Raw genomic sequence first — 24,154 nt, 5'->3', positions numbered from 1 at the left:
TTCTGTTGAGAGGAAAGATGGGAGGAGTTGGAGAGGCAAAGGCTAAGAGGAAATTTGATATAGGTTTTCAAAATCATGAGGCTGCAGAAAACAGAAGATGGGGAAAAACTATTCCCACTCTTAGTGAGGGCACAGTTTTGAAGTGTTTTGCAAAAGAAGCAGTTGTGAGGTGAGGAAAAAGTCTTTTCAAGCAGTGAGTGGTTAGGGTCTGGAAGTGCGATAAAGTTAAATTCAGTTGAGGTATTAAAGAAGGAAATAGATGATGACTTAAATAGAAACCATATGCACCATTTCAGAGAGAAGGCATGAAGTTAAAATACTTGGAGCTGGTACACACATGATAGACCAAATGGCTGCCTCTGCATCAGAGTAGTTCTGTGATGCTGTGAAACTACCTGATTACTAGTTACAGTGCCCACCCACCCCAACAGCTCTCCCACTTTCCTCTTCCTCAACAAACACATTGTTGAGCACCAATTGAAAGATGCATTGAGAGTCACAAGTAAAGAGTGTCAACTGGTTTGGGACCTCAATTTCCATGTGTCAAAAGTGGCTGGCTAGTAAGTCTACTGACAAAGATGACCAAATCCTTAATGACATAGCTCCAAGACCTGACCTGGAGCAGATGGTGAGGGAACCAATGAGAAGGGAAAAAAATAACTTGATGTTGGTGTCACAAACTTACCTGTTACAGACACATCTTCCATAACAGTATTTTTAGGAGTCCCTACCATACAGTCCTTATGGTGTTGAATACCTGCCATCGTATTGAGGATAATTATGTAAATTGGGTAAGTTTAGAATACTTTTAGCTGATAAGCACTGCCAATCTTGAGATGTTGGAAAATCAGCAACCACAGAGTTGTATTCATCTGTAGTATGTAAACCTCATGACTTGGCAAATTTCTTCACTCCATCAAGCTGGAGAAGCAAGCCTGATTTAGAGTAGAGCATGTGAGATCAGGCATATCTGATAATAGCCGTTGACTTGGTGAAACTACAACAAAACTACGTGCAACTCCAAAGCAGAAACAACACACAGTAGACAGAGCTAAATGATTCTATGGTTGAGACTTAAGCTTTGCCGCATTCTGTCATAAGTGGAGATGAACAATTAAACAATGAGTAGAATAAGGACATTACACAAATATCCCCTTTCTCAATGATGTGGAAACCTTCCTTATCAATGCAGAAGACAATGGTGAAGTATTTGTAGAAGTGCTGAGTAGATGAGTGCTGGAAAAGCACAGCAGGTCAAGCAGCATCTGAGGAGCAGGTGAGTCAACGTTACGGGCATAAGGCCTTCATCAAGAATGAGTAGGTGATCCAGCTAGACCTTTTGTGTTCCTCAACTCTCAGATGTCAGTCTTCAGCCAATTTATTTCTCTCCACGTGATTGTTGAGGATGCTAGATACTGCAAAGACTTTGCCCTGACAACATTCTGGCAGTTGTACTGAAGATGAAGGTTCCAGACGGAGCTGTGCCCGAGCCAAGTTGTTCCAGTACAGTTATAACACTGACATCTGCGTTGCAATGTGGAAGATTCACCAGTATACTATGTTCACAAAAACAGGAGAATGCCATCCTGGCCAATTGATTCCCCATCAATCAATTCTCAATCATCACTGAAGTGACTGAACACTTCAACCGTGATAGCAAGTGGTACGTACTCAGCAATAACCCGAAAATTGATGTGCGATTTGAAATTCTCCACAGCAAAGTAATACCTGACCTCATTTCAGCCTTGGTCCAAACTTGGATAAAAAAGCTCGACATCCAAGCCACATTTGACCAAGTATGGCACGAAGACCTTAACACAGTTCACCACTAGTTGGAATGATACTTAGCATAAAGAAAGATGCTTATGGTCATTGGAGATCAATTGCCTCAGTCCCAAACAACAGTGTAGTGGTCTTGACCCAACCATATTCACCTGCTTCATAAACATGTATCCAAATACAGGAAGAAACCAAGACAATAATCAGGCTCGGGCTGATAATTGGAGAGTAATAATTATGCCACAAAAATGCAAGGTAATGCACATCTCAAACACGCAAAGTTCTGACTGTCTCGACTGGGTGTTTAATGACATTACTGTTGCTAAATTCCCTCAATACCAACTTTGAATGTTATTGTTGACCAGAAACTGAACTGGGCCAGTCATATAAATTCTGTGGCTAAGAGGTTTAGATTTTTGCATAACTCCCCAAGTTCTGTCCAGCAGTTACAAGACACAAATCAGGAATTTGTTGAAATACTCCCTGATTGTCCAGATCAGTGTATCTACAACAGCATTGAGGAGCTCAACATCATACAAACAAAGCTGGCTTGATTGGCATCCGATGTACCATCTTAAACATTCACTCTCGTCATGACTGACACACAGTGACAGTAGTGTTTACTGTACATAAGATGCATGAAGGCCACTCACCAAGATTCCTTCAATAACACCTTACAAACCCACAACCTTTATCATCTGGAAGGATAATGGCAACAGATACATGGCAGCACCACCACTGTAAGCTGATGTGGACTTGTGTCACTCCCTCTTCACTGTAACTGGATAAAGCCTGGAACTCACTTAGATTTGTACCTTTATTACACAGATTGCAGCAGTTCAAAATCGTGCTCACCACCACCTCAATAACAATTAGGAATGGGTAAAAAATACTGCCCTTGTCAATGATACCCATATTCTATGAACAAGAGAATATAAATCAACAAATCGGTTTTTGTTTGCACTATTGACTGGCTTATTGAGAAGAAATGGTGCTGCAACTTCAGCTTAACTTGAGAGTTAATCCAAATCAGGAACCCAAAAACAGTTATATCAAATTAAAGTCACCACTCTTGCTTCTTATGAACTTCTTTCAGTACAATAATATGGTGGTTCTGTTATTGGACCAATAATGTAGATATTTATACTAATAATGTAGAGAGTTTGCTTTTAAATTCCATCATGGCATTTTAAAAATTTGAATTTGATGTATGAAATGAATCTGAAAATTCAGTTTATTGAACACATAAACTTTATACCACTGGATTCTCATTAAAAGCCAAACTGTCAACTGGTGTCCTTTCTCAAGAGGAAAACTGCCATACTGACCTCGTCTAACTTATACCTAGCTCCAGTTGTCTCCTAAATGCTTTCTGAAGTGCACTGGCTATTCAGTGTTTCAAACAGGAAGGGCAACAATGCTATCATTGTCAGTAGTTCTCACTTTCCTGGAATGGTGTGGTGACTTAGAAAACTTTTCACGGTATTTTTCATGTAAAAGTACAGGTGACAATAAATTTATATTCTAAAGTTGAATTTTAGGAACTCTGACTCAAGCTCCCTACAGTTCACACAATTGTTTATTTTAAAATAAAAGATTTTAAAAATAAATATTTAAATTACCTTGGACAAAGTTTTGCCAAAATAGACTACGTCTTTAAGAAAATAACAAAATTGTGTAAATGATGAGATTTGTATATAAAGTAAGAATATGTACTTGATAGTAGTGGCCCCTCCTACAAATATGCATGAAGTGAAGCTTTGTGATTGCCTGAAAGGCTGCAAGCAACCCGGTTTTACCCACAATGCACTCCATGTCAAAGAATTCAAATTAAAATAGAGACACAGTAAATTTGTGAAAATATCAGTAGATTTTAATTTGCTAACATCTTACAATGGCCTTGTGCAGTGAAAAGCATTGAAAAATATTGAGAGTTAGCTCTGGAAAAATATAGTAATCTTTTTCTGGTTGGTGCTCTGTCTTGGGTCAAGTGCAATATAGTCTACCATGTTGTCAATACTGTCTAACATCTTTTCTTTGATTTTATGCTCTTGTGCAAATCTCGGAGCATCTATGCTTGTTGCAGCTTCAGGCAAGGAAAAGTCAGGCGAATGGATGGGCATATCTTGGACTCTTTTTGGTCATTGGTTTTCATAAACTCTTTGATTGTAGAACATGCTGTGAGCAGCAGTGTGTTCAGTTTGGAGTAAATTTCGATAGTCTTTGCTAGAATTTCCACACTGATCTGCCAGTGAGCCAAAGGAGCCTTGTCATCTGATGGGATGGTCCCACTCTGCTGCTCCTCTTTCTTTATGTCTTGCGCAGTTGTAACTTATTCAATGCAGTATTACATAAGCAGTTGGCAGTTGAATATTTGTCCCCATCCTCTGTGCCTTCATCATGAAGGTGGCCTACAGAACAGTTGGGTTTTACTTATGCTTCTTATTGATGATCTCGATAATGTGCGAGATAACTTGTTTTTCATAGTGGATTTTCTTGATCCATTGGCTGGAAGTTGGCCATGGAGCTGGGAGACAAGAACATCAGCTTGATATTCCTGAGGCCAGCTATGTCAGAGTGCAAAGGGCTGTTATTGATGATCATCTTCTTTCTTGATACCTTTTCGTCCACTTGCCTGATCTATGCTGTAAAAATGTTGGAAATCATCCCTCCAGTTTTGTTAGCCTTGCACTTTTAATTTTCAAAGCAGTGGACTTCTTGGACTTTCTAATCACTAGAAGTGGCAGCGTTACAGTCCCATCTCATGTTCCTTGCTTTGCTTTTCTGGGGATCTGCCATCCTGCCTATCCACAGTATGCCCACACAGAACACAGGAAATCAAACTTGGCCAAACTATACCAGAAACACGCAGAATGCCTTTGCATTGATCAACTAGGCAGACAAGTGAAACCAGACAGAACCATAGTCACTTGCAGGCAAGGGAATACACTTCCCAAAACACCCTAACATTAAGCTTCCTGGTCCCAGTCAACACAGCTGTCCCAAAGCCTTGAGGACAGTCTGATGACAAATCAATACCAAAGCCACACAAAGGACAGGTCAGATGGAGAGGCACCAAAGGACCTTGCTTCCAGGGCAGGAACAATGGAAGCACCTTAATGTTTCAAAAGAGACATTCTCACTTACCTGCAGCTGGATTCTCCTGATCCCATCAAGAACTCATCGATACTGTCAGGATATAACATTGTATGATAATCAGGGCATTCTTCCGATAACTGTTTTTCAATTATCATCATTATAACTGGATTACTTAATTTCCAAATGCATTGTATCTTTCCCTATTTGAATTAAACTTTATTGTACAAGATTCCTATAAAACTTGGCTTCATTCTCAGTTCGAGGAAGAGAACCCCTGATCTATCTGTACAGACTATCAGTTCTGTGTCAGCTTAGTCAATTTCTCTTCCAGGGCTTGCAATAAACAGCTTGTCAATTTCACCCAATCTGGCTTGTGTGGTCTCTGCTTCATTGAGCTAATTTCTCTGACAGTTTTTCACCATCACACGATTCATCTTTGAACATCAGACTGAGCTGGTCGGTTTCATCCATGTTGCAAAATGTCACATGCACGTTAGGGATGTGGATGAGACCATTTTCCAGTGAAGCATCAGTCATTGATGTTGTACTTCCCACATGGTGGAAGAGAGGAAAAAAGATAATTGTTACAAATATATAACTGAACTTCTGTCAGAAAGTATGAAGATATGCTCAGGATCAAAGGGGAACATCAACAAAGATAGGGCCGCACAACCAAAGGATAACAAACATGACAATAGTAACAGTGACATTAATGACACAGACAAGGAGATTTGGAAAGAAAAGCTGCCAAGTGTTGGGGTTGGGATGAGGGTTGGAAATATTGCACTCCTCTGCCCTACAATGAAGCTAACAACAGTAAATCGCTGTACCACCTCTGGTGGCAGTTGAGCAAGAAGAGAATTGTAAAAGGTGGAACAGAAAATATTGTCACCAAAGCAGCATATTAGGATCCCAGGTTATAAATTATCTTGAATGATCTATCCAGATTTGAACCAAACGGTCCAAACAGCAGATTCTGGGAAAGAGTAGAGGAAATGGATCCCAAAGATGTTAAAATATTGATAAAATTAAATACTTAGAGGTCTGATGACAGTTAGGCAATAAATATTAGAATACAAAGTAGGCTCAGAGTGCAGGTGTGAAAGAAGGAGATTATATGAATAGGAACAAGGGTTTTTTTTCTTGGGGGTGGTGGGGAAACATAGCAACTTGTCTAATATAAATGAAGGATAAGTATGACATTGAGTATGCAAAATGGAATGTTGATGCATAAGTTTCATTTGAAAGGATAAATAACCATCAGGGAATTGATCAGATATTCCTGAAAACCTTTAAGAAAAGGACTCAACCTGAGACATCAGAAAATTTGTCATTTAGGTCTATCTGTATAGGGAAATTATCTAATGTCATGAGCTTGGCCTTTGAAATCAGCTACTGTTTCTGCTGTGTCACAGGCGACACCAGCAGCAATGCTGGTCTCAGCACTTCAGTGTTGTAGATGCAAACAGAAAAGACATATGGCTTGGAAATGAAGGAATGAGACAGTGAAGAAAACCTGGCTCAGCGATAAGAAGTTGGGAAATGTGAAGGCTAAATGTTGGCAAAAATAGTAGGAAGCAACAGGGTCTACTTCACCTTCCAAATGGATCTCAGTTTATGATCAGGGAGGAGTTCAAGAGATGACTCGAGTTTAGATTGTAATTAATTAGTGCCGCACCTGGTGTTGAGTGACAAAGGAGACCAAGAATATTTATTAATGCATTGATGATGGGCCGGGAGTCCAATTTGTTTGTGGACACAGGAGTCTCGGTCTCTATCAGATTTAGATCTGCCATTAAAAAGGAAGTGGCTCAGTGGTTAGAACTGCTATCTGACAGCACCAGGGACCCACATTTGATTCCATCATTGGGTGACTGTCTGTGTGAAGCTTACACATTCTCCCTGTGACTGCGTGGGTTTCCTCTGGATGCTTCAGTTTCCTCCCTCAATACAAAGATGTGTAGTTAGATGGATTGGCAATTCTAAATTGCCCATAGTGTCTAGGGATATGCAAGCTAGGTGGATGAGCCATGGGAATGCAGGGTTACAAGAGTAGGGCAGGAGGATGGGTCTGGATGGGATGCTCTTTGGAAGGTTGGTGTGGGCTCAATGGGCTGAAAAGCTTGTTTCCACTGTCTATATCATGAATAGGAGGCAACCAATTATGTCAAGTCATAATAAACCATATTAAGAGACAGGAGACATCACTATACCTTTCCAATTCTGGATTTATAAGATGCCCAAAGGTAATATTTTGGGAATGGTTCATCTACAGGAGTCGATTGCATACCCACGAGCTCCCACCTGAAGAAGATTTCACAGGAATAACAAAAGACCCAGAGTGAACAGCTCCAGATCAACTGAGATCTGACTCAACTTGGCAATGGTCTTGGAAAATCAAGTCGAATCATAGAAAAGTAGAATCCCTACAATGCAGAAAGAGGCCCTTTTGCTCATTGAGACTGCATCGACCCTCTGAATAGCATCCCCTCCACAACAAGCCCCTATGGGAGGAAACTGGAGCACCCGGTGGAAACCCACGCAGACACAGGGAGAACGTGCAAACTCCATAGAGGCAGTAACCCAAGACTGGAATCAAACTTGGGTCCCTGGCACTGTGAAGAAGCATGCTAGCCACTGAACAACTGTTTTACCTCCACTTCAAGATCTTAGATGGAAAGGGCATCTTGCTTTTGGGAGGGTTGCTTGAAATTGTTTCTCATACTTTTGGATCCTGGAACATACATGGGGTTTTTTGAGTCAGATGAACTAAGATGAGTTTCTCTCTTGAATCTCCAATACTAGCTTTCTGAGAAAAGTGGGATCTAGCATTACCAGTTACCAATTTGGGGTTTGTGTGTGTGTATTTGCCTAATATTGACTGTATTGTAAAAGGAGGGACAAGACTAGCAATGGTGTTAGCTGTACAATTGCTCACTGCCTCCATCCCATCTAGAGAGGTCTGTTGATTAGAAAGTGTAGGGGTCATTCAGGAAGGGTATAATGTTAGATACCACAGATCACTCCTAGATGTTGTCATGGTACAGGGAAAAATGTTTGCGATCAAATCGGAGAGTTACTACCAACATTTCCATAGTTATTTGCCATCATCCAATCGATGAAAAATGCAGATTCAAAATCATGGTCGACTGTGCCATGGAAGCAATACCAACCCACGTGAAACCAACTCAGGTAGCTTACATTAATACAGCCCAGTACCGCATCACCCTCTCCTACATATTGTTCTGACATTGATGTACACAATGCTGGTTAAAAAAATCCAGTAATGCACTCAAACCAAAGTGACCATTATGACTGTGACAGGTTGAGCTGGTAGACATTCAGTGATGAGAAAAAAATCTATCTTGATGCTAAGGAAGACAGTCAAAATGAGCTTGAGCTGTAGTTCAAACCAGTTCACCAATCGCATACTCTCACTACTGGAATATTTGGATAACATGAAATCAGTGTCAGTTAGGTCCCTTCAGACATATGATCCCGAATATGCTGGGGTAATGTTGAGAAAATACAAATCACATCTTGGTAGAAGGAGAGCATCATTCCAGGTATCCTCCTACAAGTATCCACATGTAAATAAAGATTGACTTAGAGTCATAGAGATGTACAGCATGGAAACAGATCTCTCAGTCATATCCGTCCATATTTGGGCGGCACGGTGGCACAGTGGTTAGCACTACTGCCTCCCAGCGCTTGAGACCAGGGTTCAATACCCACCTCAGGTGACTGTGTGGAGTTTACACATTCTCCCCATATCTGCATGGTTTCCTCCAGGTGCACCGGTTTCCTCCCACTGTCCAAAAATTGCTAAGTTAGGTGAAGGGGTACATGTAGGGGAATGGGTCTGGGTGGGTTGAGCTTCCGTGTGGACTTGTTGGGCTGAAGAGCCTGTTTCCACACTGCAAGTAATCTAATCTAATCGATATCCCAATCCAATCTAGTCCCACCTGCTAGCACCCGGCCATATCCCTCCAAACCCTTCCTATTCATATACCCATCCAAATGCCTTTTAAATGTTGCAATTGTACCAGCCTCCACCATTTCCTCTGGCAGCTCATTCCTCTGTGTGAAAAAGTTGCCCCTTAGGTTTTTTTTAATATCTTTTCCCCTCTCACCCTAAACCTATGCCGTCTAGTTCTGGATTCCCCCACCCCAGGGAAAAGACTTTATCTCTTTATCCTATCCATGCTCCTCATAATTTTGTAAACCCCTATAAGGTCACCTCTCAGCCTCCGACACTCCAGAGAAAACAGCCCCAACCTGTTCAGCCTTTCCCTATAGCTCATATCCTCCAATCCTGGCAACATCCTTGTAAATCTTTTCTGAACCCTTTCAAGTTTCACAATATCTTTCTGATGAACCTCTGTGGAATTATTTCAGTGATGATGAAAGCAAAACATGCTATGAAAATATTCATTCGCAACAGTTGTCTTTGAGTTGGGGGTAAGCATTTCTGGCATCATGCTGTTGTTTGGAAAGCTTGGTTCATTATATCCTGCTGTCAAAGACTGAGCCCGATATGTGGAAAAAGTGCATTACTTTTTTCCAGGTAGATGAAAAACAATGACTAATTCTCCTGACAGCTTGTCGACCTGCAGCTTTTTCAGTTATTTGGAGCTTAATGTACTCTAGGGCCTTAAATGGTAAAACCTTTCAAGAGTTGATGGATTTAGTCAAGGAATATTACGACCCCAAGCCGCCTCTAATTCTGAGAGACTATTGTTTTTATTTGGAAAGTCGAGAACCAGGGGATTCTGTATTGGGACTTTTGACTAGGTTAAGATAGCAGATGGTTTGACTAGCAGAGCATTGTGACTTTGGTTTAACCCTTAATGTGATGCTGAGAGACTGTTTGTTTGGTATTTGGGATGAATGATGCAACCATGCAAAAGCACCTACTAGTTGAAGCCCAACTGAACCAAATAGGCACTACAACTGGCTTTATCTTTGGAAAATGTGGCACGTGGAGTCTGAGTCACACGATATTCTGATGCAAGTGGACACATTTGCCAGTCTGACTGAGCTTGGGGAACACCACTTGAGTAAAGGCAATGGCATAGCCTCACTCATGACTATCCTGAACAGAGGGACTCTAGGTCAGCCCACAGTAAAGCCCCAAAAGAAGGCCAGTTCTTGGCCAAATGGTTAAAAGCTTCTTCAGGATCCGGGATAGCAATCCATTGTGGTTGCCAATACGGGCATGTGCAGATTTAAGAACATGATTTAGGTTCTGATGTCTTACGAGAAGCAACTGATTCAGTTATCGCTGATTGTAGTAAAAGATTCAGGCCCAAACTTGATGGAGCAAAATTGGTTGACAGACATTCACCTATATTTGCTCAACATTTTTGATGAGAAAATGGCCTGATTGAAGTCCTAATTAAATACCTGGATGTTTTTTAGGAAGGTGTAGGAACAAACAAAGGAGTCATGGCCATCTTGCATGTTGACTGGGAAGCACTTCCAGGATTCTACAATGACTGCCTAGTGCCCTTTACCTTATGGACAAAGATGTGCAGATGCCGGTATTGGATTGGTGTGGACAATGTCAGTCGACACATGACACCAGGTCATAGTCCAGCAGGTTTATTTGAAATCTCAAGCTTTCAGAGCATTGCTGCTTCATTAGGTAAAGTGACTGGCAAAAGGAGAGGCAGAAATTGTAAGATTGAAAGCTAAGAAATGATCAAACTGGTCCCCTTTGTGGAATGGGCAGCACCGGTCATACTGATTATGAAGCCAGATGGGTTGGTTTACCTTTGTGGGAATTTTAAACAGACAGTAAACCACTTTCATAGCTGAGTAATAACCAATCTCTCACGTAGGGGATTTTTATGCAAAGCTGGCTGAAGGATAGTCTTTCGTGAAACTGGACTTGAGTCATGCGCACTTACAGTTGCTGTTAGATGAGGATTCCCAGAAGTATGCTATAATTAATGCCCATAAGGGTTTGTATCAATGTATGAGACTGCCATTTTGGGTTTTGGCAGCCTGTATAATTTTGCAGCGGACGACCTAGCCCAGGTCTAGCCATTTATCCAGATGACGCTAATAACAGGGAAGACAAATAAAGAGCACATTGACAAGTTGAACATGGTCCTTAGACGTATCTTCCAGGCAGGTACATGCCTTATAAGAGACAAACGTATGTTTGAGGGGCCCCAACGTGACTGACTTGGACCACAGAGTTGACAAGATCAGGTTACACTCGTTGGAAGATAAAGTGAAGGTGATCAAAGTTGCCTCAGCTCCCATATCTGTACCAGAGTTACGGTCTTTCCTTGGGCTGGTGAATTATTCTGGAAAGTTCATACATAACCTGGCCCCCATCTGGGCACCTTTGCATCAACTCTTAAAAAAGGGTCAGCCTTGGAAATGGTCATGTAACCAAGCCATAACTTTCAGGATGTGAAAGAACAGCTATCTTCTAAGGTGTTGGCACATTATGATCCCAAATGAGATCTAGTATTAATGTTCGATGCCTCACCGTTCACCATTGGGGTAGTATTAGCTCATAGATGGCCTAATGGAGAGGAATGCCCAGTAGAGTATACATCCAGGACTTGGAAAATGCAGAGCTGAAATATACCCAAATAGAGAAAGGAAGTTCAATGGTCATATTTGGAGCCAGAAAGTTCCACCTATATCTTTATGGATGTAAATTTGTATTAATAATGGACCACAAACCCTTATTGAAGGAGGGCAAGGCAGTGCCACTCATAGCTTTAGGCTGAATTGAGTGGTGCACTCTGATAACTAAATGCATATGATTGCAAGTTGAACACCATTTGGGAAGTCAAGTAGCAAATGTGAATGCATTGAGGTGCTTCCTGTTGGCAGATACAACACAGGTGGTACTGCCACTGTATGAGTCTAATGGTTTTAAATTTTCTGGGCATACTTCCAATCATAGCTGATAATGTCATGCTGAGGACACAGAAAGGTCTGGTCCTGGCAAAACTGCAACAGCTGGTGGTGATGGGTGAAACCCAAGGGCTGTCGGAACAAGAACTGAAAGCTTTTTGAACTTGGAGAGACCAGATCACATAGAGAATGGCATATTATGGGCTTTTGCCTGAAACGGCGATTTTCTTGCTCCTCGGATGCTGTCTGAACTGCTGTGCTTTTCCAGCACCGCTCTATTCTGGAATCTGGTTTTTAGCATCTGCAGTCATTGTTTTTACCTCTTCTTATGGTGAGTAAAAGTAATTGTCCTGAGCAAAGGTTGCTGTCTGTTACTGGCTGAAGTCCACCAGATTCATCCAGGGGTTTTCAAAATGAACATATTGCACGAAGTTGTGCATGCTGGCCAGAATTGGATGCAGACATCGCCGTGTTGGTGGGGCAGTGCCCAGAGTGCCAATATGGATAACAAGCAGCTTCTCCACATTCATGGGAAAAGCTGAGTAAACCCTGAACTCGATTACAATAGACAATAGATGCAGGAGTAGGTCATTCCACCCTTTGAGCACCAATCATTATGATCATGGCTGATCATCCTCATCAGTATCCTGTTCCTGCCTTATTCCCGTAACCCTTGATTTCACTATCCTTAAGAGCTCTATCCAACTCTTTCTTACACGTTGACTGTGCAGGTCCTTTAGGAGAAAGTGAGGACTGCAGATGCTGGAGATCAGAGCTGAAAATGTGTTGCTGGAAAAGCGCAGCAGGTCAGGCAGCATCCAAGGAGCAGGAGAATCGACGTTTCGGGCATGAGCCGTTCTTCAGGAATGATTCTTGAAGAAGGGCTCATGCCCGAAACGTCGATTCTCCTGCTCCTTGGATGCTGCCTGACCTGCTGCGCTTTTCCAGCAACACATTTTCAGCTGTGTAGGTCCTTTCATGGCTTCAATGTTCTTAGTCATTGTTAATGCTCACTCAGTGGCTGGATGTGCAGAGTGTTCAAAACAGGGGCAATGATAGAAAAACTATGCACATCTTTTGCCATACACAGATTTCCAGTAGTGTTTGTCACAGAAAACAGGCCATTGTTTACCAGCTGGGAATTTGAGTATTTCCTGAAGTCGAATGGTATTCAACATATAAGGACAGGCAGAAAGAGCAGTTCAAACTTTGAAGGTAGGCTTTCTAAGACATTCTACAGCTTTTCTAGATACCAACTGTCCCAGTTCTGATTTGATTATAGGACAACCCTTCATGCAACGACAGCAGAGTTGGTAATAGGGAGAAGTTGCTGCACCAGGTAAAATCTGATCTTCCTGGACCTGGAAAATGACACCAGGAGCAACAATGCTAGATTTAAGACTCTGCTAAGCAAGAGAGACTGCTTAATTCAAGGGAAAAACTTTGTGTTGGAGCCATAGGAATGGCCCTGCATGGGTAAGAGTCATGGTCGATATGAGTCAGAACAAGTGACATGTACAGTTTGGATAGGTACAATGAATGATTGAAACCATACCTGAACCTCTGATTTGAACATACCGGCAATGGAATCCTTCTATTAGGCTACCTATTCTGCTGGATGGAATGGCTGACAACTTCAACAAATCTGGCATTTCACATCTAATTTTCATGCATCATGATTTCACTATCTGTTATTTTCGATCACCAGAATTGATTTCAGTTATTTTCTCTGACTTACTCTATGGCTACATCAAATTAGAAAATTTAAGTTTTCCATCTACTAAAGATATAAATTCTCTTTCAGTTTGCTTTAGTTAGAAATGGGATCTGTGGCTCGTGTGAGTGGGGTAAGGAATACTGAGGTTGTTGAACAAGTCAAATTGAACAATGCGCAATATTGTTTAAGCACTCCAACCAGAATGGAATTGACTTGCAGTTTTAGTAGCGGGAGCATAAGGAAACAATCTTGCTTAATCAGATAGTAAACTGACATGAGGGGCGGCTGGATTAATATCATTGTACCTACCCAATGGATCCAGTATACCTAGCTGGACCTAGTCCACTCCATCTCAAGACCACAATCAAACACTAACAATCTCCAGCTACCCCATGATCTTTCCATGTGATTTTCTCCTCCCCACAACTCTTTGACCTTTCTGCAACCACCATCTCTCTCTCTCTCTCTGTCCCCTTTGCGTCCACACAGCCCCCTCCCCCTCATGCCCCTATGATCTCTCTATGACCTCATCCCACTGAGCTTTCAATTCCCCCATGATGTCTATGATGGTCTCCATCTACCTCAAAACTCCAAGATCAAACCATTGTGGCCCCCCCAGAGTTGGTGTAGCAAAACTAAACTGCCATCCCTGCTTGGCTGCTCATTATATCAGGGCACCCCCATCTTCTTATCCAAACCAAATTTCAAATTTCCCACCATTTTGTTGGTCTGGATAGCTCATTAATTTCTTAAAGAATTCAGATCCATATTTGTACAGTCATATTTCCAGAACCAAGCACGTTTTTGGCAGGGACTGTCACTCACGCAGCAGTTTAAAAATTAATTGCTGAATGCACCAGCCTAACTTTTTATCGCATCTTTAGTGGGTGATTTGTGGGCAAGACCCTGAGTTCACATCATTGCCCGAAATTCAGTGCTGAAACTATCAACAAGGATTATGGGCAGTACAAGTTCCAGATTAAAATGTGTATGTGTGGGTACTAGAATTCCTGTCCAGTTTGCTTCATGTTATGTGTTAACAGTGTTCGCCTCTCAATTATTTTAACAGAATTTGAACCATTAATGTTTGTAAGCAATTTAAGCATTTTTACATTAGGAGCTCAGTGAGTCTCTTAGCATGAACAGTTAAGTGCAGCAATTTTTAGTACTCTAAGTCTTCCTGTAAATATATATTAAAACCTTTTCTCATGTGGTGTCATAGGAATGGCCATTGAAGTGACATATATATAAATTTACTTGGATTTTAGGAGGAGCAACGTATAGGGAATGTGCTGCTCATGAGTAAGAGATTTGTGCTATATTTTTATGTGATGAAGCTGTTCTGACTATTTTGTTATTCCAAGCATTAATTATTTACATGGATCTATTTCATCGTGCACATAAAGCAAGTAAAGCCTAAGTGCCACCAAAAAAAGTGAAGTTACTAATCCATTTGGTTTGAAGGTATATGCACAACCAGCAAATACATTATTGCTTGAAATGTTGAGTAAAATGGAATCCTTTATTTCAAATACTTTTTAATGATTCGCAGATTTTTTTTATACTTTGCCTGAATGTATATAGTATTTTTACACATTATCTTTTTCATTATTAATAAGTCAATGTTCAGATTTGTGTGCCAAAGTGAAATTCAAAATAATTAAGCACATTATTTGTGCTGAAAACCTGGCAAAATAAAACTGCATAAAGGAATGAATTAATAATGTACTCCTAGGATGTCCTATTTTGAGAAAGTATTGTTAATTACGTGATATCACTGTTGCTAAATCATTAAAGGTGAATAATAATTGTTTCTGAAATAGTTTCTGTTGTCCAACCTTCCTGGTCATTTAATTGTAAATTCCTTGTGTTATGTTGTGATGTCCCGTATCATTGGTGGCTCTACCCTAATTTTCTTGCATAAGTTGCAGATTTAATTGCCATTATTCACAACTATTGTATGCCATTAATGAAAACATTGCTGATTGATGCTAATGACAAATCCATCCAACTGAAGTGTTCCATTTTTATTTTCTATAGCAATGAATGATTTAAAGGCAAGTTTTAAAAAATATTCAGATGAAGGCTTTATACTTGAAATGCTAACTCTTTTGCTGTCTCCTCAAATACTAACTGACCTGAGGGGTTCCATTATTTTCTACTTTAAAAATAATTATGACAAATACATCTCAATGAAAGACGTATAAGCTATAAAATATGAAAATAACTTCTGCATGAGTGGTACTGTTAAATTTGGGAGTTACTTTATATTGGCGTAATTGAGAGTATAGGAGAGTCCCCACTTTAGAGTTTTTTAAAAAAACATTTTTGTGTTTGGCTTCAGCAAACAGGTATAACTTATTTACATAGCTGAAAATGTGTTGCTGGAAAAGCGCAGCAGGTTAGGCAGCATCCAAGGAACAGGAAATTCGATGTTTCGGGCATAAGACTGAAGAAGGGCTTATGCCCGAAACGTCAAATTTCCTGTTCCTTGGATACTGCCTGACCTCCTGCGCTTTTCCAGCAACACATTTTCAGCTCTGATCTCCAGCATCTGCAAACCTCACTTTCTCCTCTAACATATTTACATAATCAGCTATCAAGAATTTTCTTCCATAGTTATTCTTGATAACGGTAATATTTACAAGCCATGAAGCAGGTGCACAAATTTGAAATCTCTGATTGTGCCTTAATATCAGCAGTTCTAGTAGTAGTTATTGTGCATTAGATATGCTTATGTTCATACCAAAAATGCTTGTGATATAGTTAACTTTGCTGGAGGCTCAGAATGCAGTAATATTAAGATATCTGTTGCATTTTTTTCAAAATTTCATGCTACAGAAAATATAACATAGGTATTTATTTCTCAAGCTGTGATCATTTGTCTTAATTTATGAATGAATATTAAATTGGATTTAAAATTTACTGTCCGTTTCATCAATTTTGAATATTGCCTTTTCACCCAGCTAAGAAATGTCTACTAATCAATAATGTGTGCTTATATTGCTGTGATTTGGGAAGTTGACATGAGTAATTTTAAAAATAGGCTTGTAGTTTTATTTGTTATAGAAATGTGTGCCTTCCTTCAGTGGTGTTATTTTGGAACCAGAAGGTTTCATGCCCCATTCTAAACCATGAACACACAGTTTAGGCTTAGATTTGAGTGAAGTTCTGAGTGTTAAGTTATCATTTTCAGATGAGGGAGGTGAAGGCAGACTTAAAAGGTTCCTTCTGATAATTGAAGAACTGTAGGGGATTTTTCCTTTTTTTTTCCTCCTTGTCAGTAAACTAGTACTGTTCTATTTTAAATATGAGAACAAATATTCTGATGTGTTGGCATATATTACAGCAATAACATCATAAGTAATTCAATGACTAAATTGTTGAGGGATGCCCCAAGGATATGAAAGGTGCTATATAAGTGCATGTTTTATTGCCTTTCCTTCCTTTGCTTTTCGTTACCTCTGTTTAGGGCTTTTGAGGTCATGTAATCATGTAACAGGGAGACTGATGTGTGAAAGCATTATTCAAAAATTGCACTTTCATCTTTTAGTTGTGCCTCAGAAATGTCTCAAAGGGCTTTATGTACTTTGGGAAGCAGCAGTTGTAATGCTGGTAAAGAAAGATGGTATCATGTCTGGAGTAAGACTCCAGAATAATGAAAGTGACCAATGTTTTCACTTATTATATTTAGTGTGGCTTTGAAAGAGGAATTTATCTGCTGTTTTAGCCCCTGGGATTTTTTATGACCATCAGAAAAGGTGGACATTTCAGTGTCTCATCCAGGAGTCAGCTCAGGTCATGGAGTGAAGTTTGAGAACCCAACCTTTCAGGTCAGAGGCATGATTATGTATAACTCAGCCAAGCTGAGACTTTAATAGACAATTGTTGCTTGTTCATTTTGGAAAGTGGTTGATTTTACTAGTAAATTAATTTTATTTTTAAGTCATGTTAAAATGAGATTCCAACATAATTTTCCTAAGAGTATCAGTGATAAGTGTAAATTATTTATTTGTATAAATATTTGCTTGACAGCTTGTCCGATTTCTTTGTATTCAAATTTCAGGATTTTTAAAATTTAAGTACGTTCCCTGGTCTAGCTATTACACATGGACATGATAATGTTCATGAATAGATGACCCATCACAAAACAATTGCAAATACATCAAAATGTTGAATGTAAAATGCATGGTTTTATGTGCAAAAAAAAATGCAAGTTTTGCATAATAACTTATTGCTTTGTTTTTAGGATAGTATTCTTATAAGGTCTTAAAATTCCAGTGTGTCCAAACTAGCACTGGTTTCTGGGAGATACTGCAGTGAAGCATATTGAATCAGGAGTTGATATCTAGTTAATGACTGCTATCAATCAGAGGTAAATTACATACATTTATAAAGCCAAGTCTTACACAAAAGGCTCAGGCACTGAACATAATATACCTCATTTCATCATTGACTTTCAAACAGAGGCTAATATTTATGACTTATTTTTTGTGATGAAATAAAAACTAGCAATTTGAGTTCTATTTCGATGAAGCACTATCAAATTTGCAGTTATTCAGCAAGTATGAGGATCATGTTATGAAGAAGCAAATGAACAACATGAGCTTTCTGTCAAGATTCCTCTTGAGTGGGGCATCTTGCTGAGGGAGAACTAATTATACAAATAGTGTATAAATGAACACTGCAGATTCCTTTTGTGATTTTAATTGTTGTTATCTTGAAGAATGGCATCACATAATTCTGTCAAAAACTGTCAAGGATGGATGAGAAATTAATAATTTATTGGATGAAAAATATTTAGTACAAAGTAACAGAACGATTGATAGCTAGAGAGGTTAACACATTTTACAGGCTTTCATTAGCTTTTCACTATCATATGTTGTTTGTGGCAGAGTGTGAAATAAGCTTTGTAAGAAACCCAGGTCTTGAGAACTAATTACTTCTGCCGATTGCCACACTGATGAATAGACCTTCATTGTATCTTTCCCCAGAAGACTGGGTGCAGTCTATGATTCACGCCTGGATCTCAGTAGATATTTGATAATAATTTTAATAGATGAATGTTGGAAGCCAGAATGATGAAGTGCCTGTTCGAGCACTGCAGCTATCGCAGCCAAACACATAACGGTCTGTCGTATGTGACTAAAATCAAGTAATAGACCTTGTGTTCACATTTTTAGGAACAAGCAGTTTTAAATAAAAAAAAAGAAATGGAGCTATTTCAGATTACAATCATTTTTGGTGCAGTATTTGTTTTTTTTCTGAACTTAAATATTGACTACATTGCATAAATAAAGAGAGGCTAAAGGTAGCATTTGATGATTAAAACTGTTACATTCGCTTATAGCTGATAGTAAAAACCCTTGTACGTTACAATGGGATTAAGCACATATTAGTAAATTAGCTGCACCATGTGATTTAATGATATAATTACATTGATGAGGTTGTCAACATAAATTCACCTACTGCTAGGAAATACAGAATACTGACACAGAATTATCTATTTCTTGTTGAATACTTGCACTTGTTTAGATTATATCTGCTACATGAATTGTTTTACACCAGAGGTGCCTCGTGTAGTATATTAGAAATAATTCTTCTCCTTCTGTTGTATATTTGTGTATCCTGCTACAGATAATGTCTAAAGTCTGGTGGTTGAAATACTGCTTTGGTACTGCTACTACTTCATCCGTAATGCAATGTTGTCTGCTTTCTGTACATAGAAATGGTGGTTTTGCATACAGAATTCCAAATAAATTGAAATGAAGGAAGAGTGATGTTGTATTAAGATGCAGAATAGAAGGACATATGTATATATAATTTTTAAAAATTCCCATATTGCTTTTTGGAAGCTTAAAAAAAGGCTGTAAATGGAATAGGAAATTCTTCAGGCTACGTGTCAGAACATTTTCAATTTGACATGAACAGATGAAAAGATTAGTGTTACCTTTTTATTGTATTTTGCTGAATAAAATTAGGTGTACTTGACATTTTGCCTCCTAAAATATAATGAGAGAAAAAAAACAAACATAATATGTTTTAAAAATTACCTTGTCTTTGTGTAAGAATGGATCTTAGAAATATCCGTAAAAGAAAGGAAATGCATTTTCTTGTATTACTCAATGCCTCAGGGGCTAAATGTAATGAATATTTTAAGAGATTATTTTAATTAAATTTCTGCACGTCTAAATAGAGTAATATTTTATTATCTCTCATGTAAGCGCGTTACAGTACTGTTCATTAAAGTTAACACTTTTTGGACTGAGAATATATGGTATGATTTACTGACCTTGTGTGAAAACACACAAATTGGGAAGAAAAATGATGAAAGGGTAGACTTTGATTAATATAGGTAATGCTATACCATATTTATAATGGCCTTTTCCCTATTCTGGTTTATAAATGCAGTCACAGCTAAAGGTGTCCTGCTGAGGCTGAAATGAGGCTGAAATCAGAGCACATGCCACTAGAGTGTGGGGAAAATGATCACACTGTCAGCAATCCATTTCAAAATGATATATTTAGTGCTCGTTTCACCTTCCAAGAAGAAAAAGGAAAGGGGTTTCTTAGTCTAGAAGGTGATGTTGTTATTTTCAAGGACAAACCTAACTTGAAAATTGCAGACTGCTAAAATGATCAACCAAACAAGGAGATCTTTATTCGGCACTATGTGCTACCATGCTGTTTGATAATTGCTAACATATGTGCTACCTCTGTTTCATTGCAGTCGCCCTCGTGAGTTCTGGCGCCTTGACTACTGGGAAGATGACTTGCGGCGCCGCCGACGATTCGTTCGCAACTTATTTGGATCAACACATCCTGAAGCAGCACTTAAAGCGGCAATTGAACACGGTTAGTTTCCTAGCGAATTGGCTTCTCCTTCTTGGCAGTAGATACATAATAAAATTAGCTCTATATTTGTAAGAACATTTAAGTTGTTCTGCAACACATGCTGTATGTCAAATAAACTATTTTGAAATGTAAACAAGTGCTGAATAGTTCCACATCATCATCACCAGGCAAAGGTGTTTGAATTCACTTTTGGTTTGCTGTGTCATCATTCTCTGTATTGAACAGCAAAGCAGGTAAAACAGAAAACACCTGATTCAGAGTTGTATTTTATTAACTATCTTTTCGCATGTTTAGAAACAGTTTGGTCCCTTTGAATGTTGATTCACCCCTATGTAAAGAGATCTCCAGATACAATTTAATATGACAGAGATTGAAATCTGGATCACACACACTTATAAAAACATAGTGCTTCCTTTTGGGAAAAATAAATTAATATTTGAATGCAGAAATTGAAATAACAAACTACTACCTTTACCACACAGAATAGAGAAATTAACTATTGTGAAACAGAGTGAGGCCAATTGTCTGGTGAAAAAAAATTTTTGCAATAGAAAGCGAAGTCAATTAGGCTTTGTGAGAAAGCATGTAAGTACGGCATGTCTTCCTGGTTTTTAAGCTAACTAATTCTTTTCTTGCAGTGATCTTGAAAATCATGAAAATACATTATCTTTGGTTTGCCCTCTGTCCCAAAATATCTTTTAGCCCTCAAAAGCCTTTTGTTAAATCCCCAGTTTATATTCTACTGATTATTGGACTAGAACTATAATTTAAAGAGCAATAATCTTGATTGCTCCTCCTATAGAAGCAGATTTATTTAACCTGATTGTGCAATTGGTCATTTTTAACTGCAATGAAAACTAATTAACAAGCATTGATTACCTTGTAGAAGTAACCTGAATGAAAACTGAAAAATGTTCTTGTAGAATATTATGGATGCGTGCTGTTCTCTTTTTGTTGAAACATTCAGTCGCAAAATAACTTCAGTTATTATTCATGAACAATTATTTTGAAAGTTTTGAAATTCACTTATCAGACCATTACATAGTATGGTGCACTATTTGAAGCATTCTAAAAGCAGGTTTGATTTGTTAAATATTAGTTCAGAATTATTTTTTGTTGACTGTATACTTTTAGGAAATTAATTATTGCAGTGGCTTCCAATTTCAAGTTGTATAAGTATTTCTTACAAAGGAAATATAACGGCACAATCAGTTGTATTTTGGTTTCTGTCTAGTAGTTTAACCTCTTGCACCCTGCCTTAAAGAGGTATTTCTGGAAGAAAGTGTGAACAATATGTCACAAGATAGCACTGCAGCCATGACATCTGTACTCAAGATGAATGGCCAGGCTGACACTAGTCAATAAGAATGTGATCTAAAAGCAATAACTGTACCAAATCCAGAGATCCTTAGAGACCAGAACAGAACCAAATAGGTGAAGTGCGCAGCTGGGCTGCTTCTGGCAAAAAGGCTTTCAATGTAATCCACTGCTCTTATTAAGAGCATACATTTAAATAGACAAAATATATATTTTTCCTTATTGTTTCACACAATCGTTCATTCAAATGTGGATAGCATTACTAATGTTTACTAATTTGTCAACATAAGCTCCTGAGCCCCTTGTTCCTGATGGTTTTCTCCAGAACCCATCAACTTGTTACCATTCTTGTCTTCAAATGCTTGTTAAATTCTCAATGCTTCAGAATTGCCTTTTGTTTGATACCTATCACTTTCCTCAGTTCTTCTTGGTTAGGTAGGGTGTGAGATGTCTTTTTTTGAATGTCAGTTAATAATTATTCTGCAACAGATTATATAATATCACCTCCTATGACTTGGCATTCCATTTAGATAATACTTCCATTAAGTGTCATGGTATTATCTCTGTCGTAAAGGCGCCTATAATAGTAACTTGTTCCTGTTAAGAGGCGACAACAGGCTTATATCGAGCAAAAAAAAATCTTAAACAGAAACTAGAAACAGAAAAGGCTATTAGAATTCAAACCTTAACTGGAAATCTTGTACTTGTATAAGTGTCATGAGAATTTAGTTATTATTGTTGTGGCACAGAGAATGGTGTAAGTACAGTGATTAGAATAGACTGAAAAGATGACTGTGATGTATCAAGTTTGTGGATAAAAGGAATGAATATACTTTTTGCTCTTGTGTGATAATTTGCTTCTCATTTTCAACCTGTACTGCTTGGTAACAACAATATTCAAAAGAGAGCCAAATGTGAAGTCATGTCTTTTAAGTGCATGCAGTCTGTTTATTGGCAACTCCTCAGTTTTCTCTTCTAAAGGAGGCATATGGGAAGTGGACAGGATATCCCCAAGTAAAATGTCAGAGGCGGTTTTGTCCCCAGACATGCACTTTCCAGGCCCACTAAATTAACACAGCACAGGAGACAAAAATTACAAGTGGTCTGCCCAATTCAGTTGGTGTTTGGCATTGGTCCTGCAAGTCCCCAGCAATGGTTAACCAGGAGAAACTGAGGAATGCAGATGCTGCAGATCAGAGTTGAGAGTGTGGTGCTGAAAAAGAACAGCAGGTCAGGCAGCATCTGAGGAGCAGGAGAATCAACATTTTGGGCATAAACCCTTCAGGAATGAGGCTTGTGGGCTCGGGGAGGCTGAGAGGTAAATGGGAGCTGGGGCTGGGAGGAAGGTAGCTGAAAACGTGATAGGTAGATGAAGGTGGGGGAGAAGGTGACAAGTAGGAGAGGAGGATAGATGGGAAAGGTGATGGACAGATGAAGATGGCAGTGCCGAGTTGGAAGCTTGGGACTGGGAAAATATGGGGAGGGGGGAAAAGAGGAAACTGGTGAAATCCACATTGATCCATGTAGTTGCAGGGTCCCAAGGCAGAATATGGGGCGTTCTTCCTCCTCCACGTGTCAGGTGGTAAGGGTTTGGCGATGGAAGAGGCCCAGGACCTACATGTCCTTGGTGGAGTGTGAGGGGGAGTTGAAGTGATCAGCCATAGGGCGGTGGGGTTGCTTGGTTCGGGTGTCCCAGAGATATTCTCTGAAATGATCCGCAAGTTGGCGCCCTGTCTCCCCGATGCAAAGGAGACCACATCAGGTGCAACGCATATAGCAGCTGATATTATTGGAGATGCAGGTAAATTTCTGTCAGATGTGGAAGGATCCTTTGCAGCCTTGGATGGAGGTGGGGGGGTAGGTATCAACGCAGGTTTTGAACTCCTGTGATGGCAAGGGATTGTGCCGGGAGTGGGCTATTGGCGGGGGGGTTCGGACGAGGGTGTCGCAGAGGTAACGGTCTCTCTGGAGCACTGATAGGGGTGGAGAGGGAGATATATCTCTGGTGATGGATCTCATTTGTAGGTTTCCCCACCCCTATCAGCATTCTGGAGAGACCATTCCCTCTGCGACTCCCTAGTCGGATCCAAGCCCCTACTAGTCCACACCTCACTCCCGGCACTTTCCCCTGCCACCGCAGGAAGTTCAAAACCTGCATTAGCACCTCCCCCCTCACCTCCATCCAAGACTCCAAAGGATCCTTCCACATCCGGCAGAAATTTATCTGCACCTCTACCAATGTCATCTACTGTATCTGTTGCACCCGATGTGGACTCCTTTACATCGGGGAGACAGGATGCCCACTTACAGATCGTTTCAGAGAACATCTCTGCGACACCCGCACCAACCAACCCCACTGCCCTGTGGCTGAACACTTCAACTCCGCCAACGGCATGCGGATCCTAGGCCACTTCCATCGCCAAACCCTGACCCACCTGAAGTCCGGAGGAAGAAGAATGCCTTATATTCTGCCTTGGGACCCTGCAACCACACAGGATTAATGTG

General features: G+C 39.7%; 1 protein-coding gene across 1 annotated transcript in view; it reads left to right on the top strand.

The window, feature by feature from the left end:
- The window catches only part of lrba (LPS-responsive vesicle trafficking, beach and anchor containing), an 866,835-nt gene that overhangs the window by 414,033 nt on the left and 428,648 nt on the right, over positions 1-24,154 (top strand). Inside the window, exon 38 of the mRNA XM_060827381.1 lies at positions 20,208-20,332. Coding sequence (XP_060683364.1) covers positions 20,208-20,332 — 125 coding nt within the window. The remainder of the gene's footprint in view (positions 1-20,207; positions 20,333-24,154) is intronic.

This window comes from Hemiscyllium ocellatum, chromosome 1 (genome assembly GCF_020745735.1).
Source record: "Hemiscyllium ocellatum isolate sHemOce1 chromosome 1, sHemOce1.pat.X.cur, whole genome shotgun sequence".
NCBI classification, from domain to species: domain Eukaryota; kingdom Metazoa; phylum Chordata; class Chondrichthyes; order Orectolobiformes; family Hemiscylliidae; genus Hemiscyllium; species Hemiscyllium ocellatum.
This window is presented reverse-complemented; position numbering and strand designations above follow the sequence as displayed.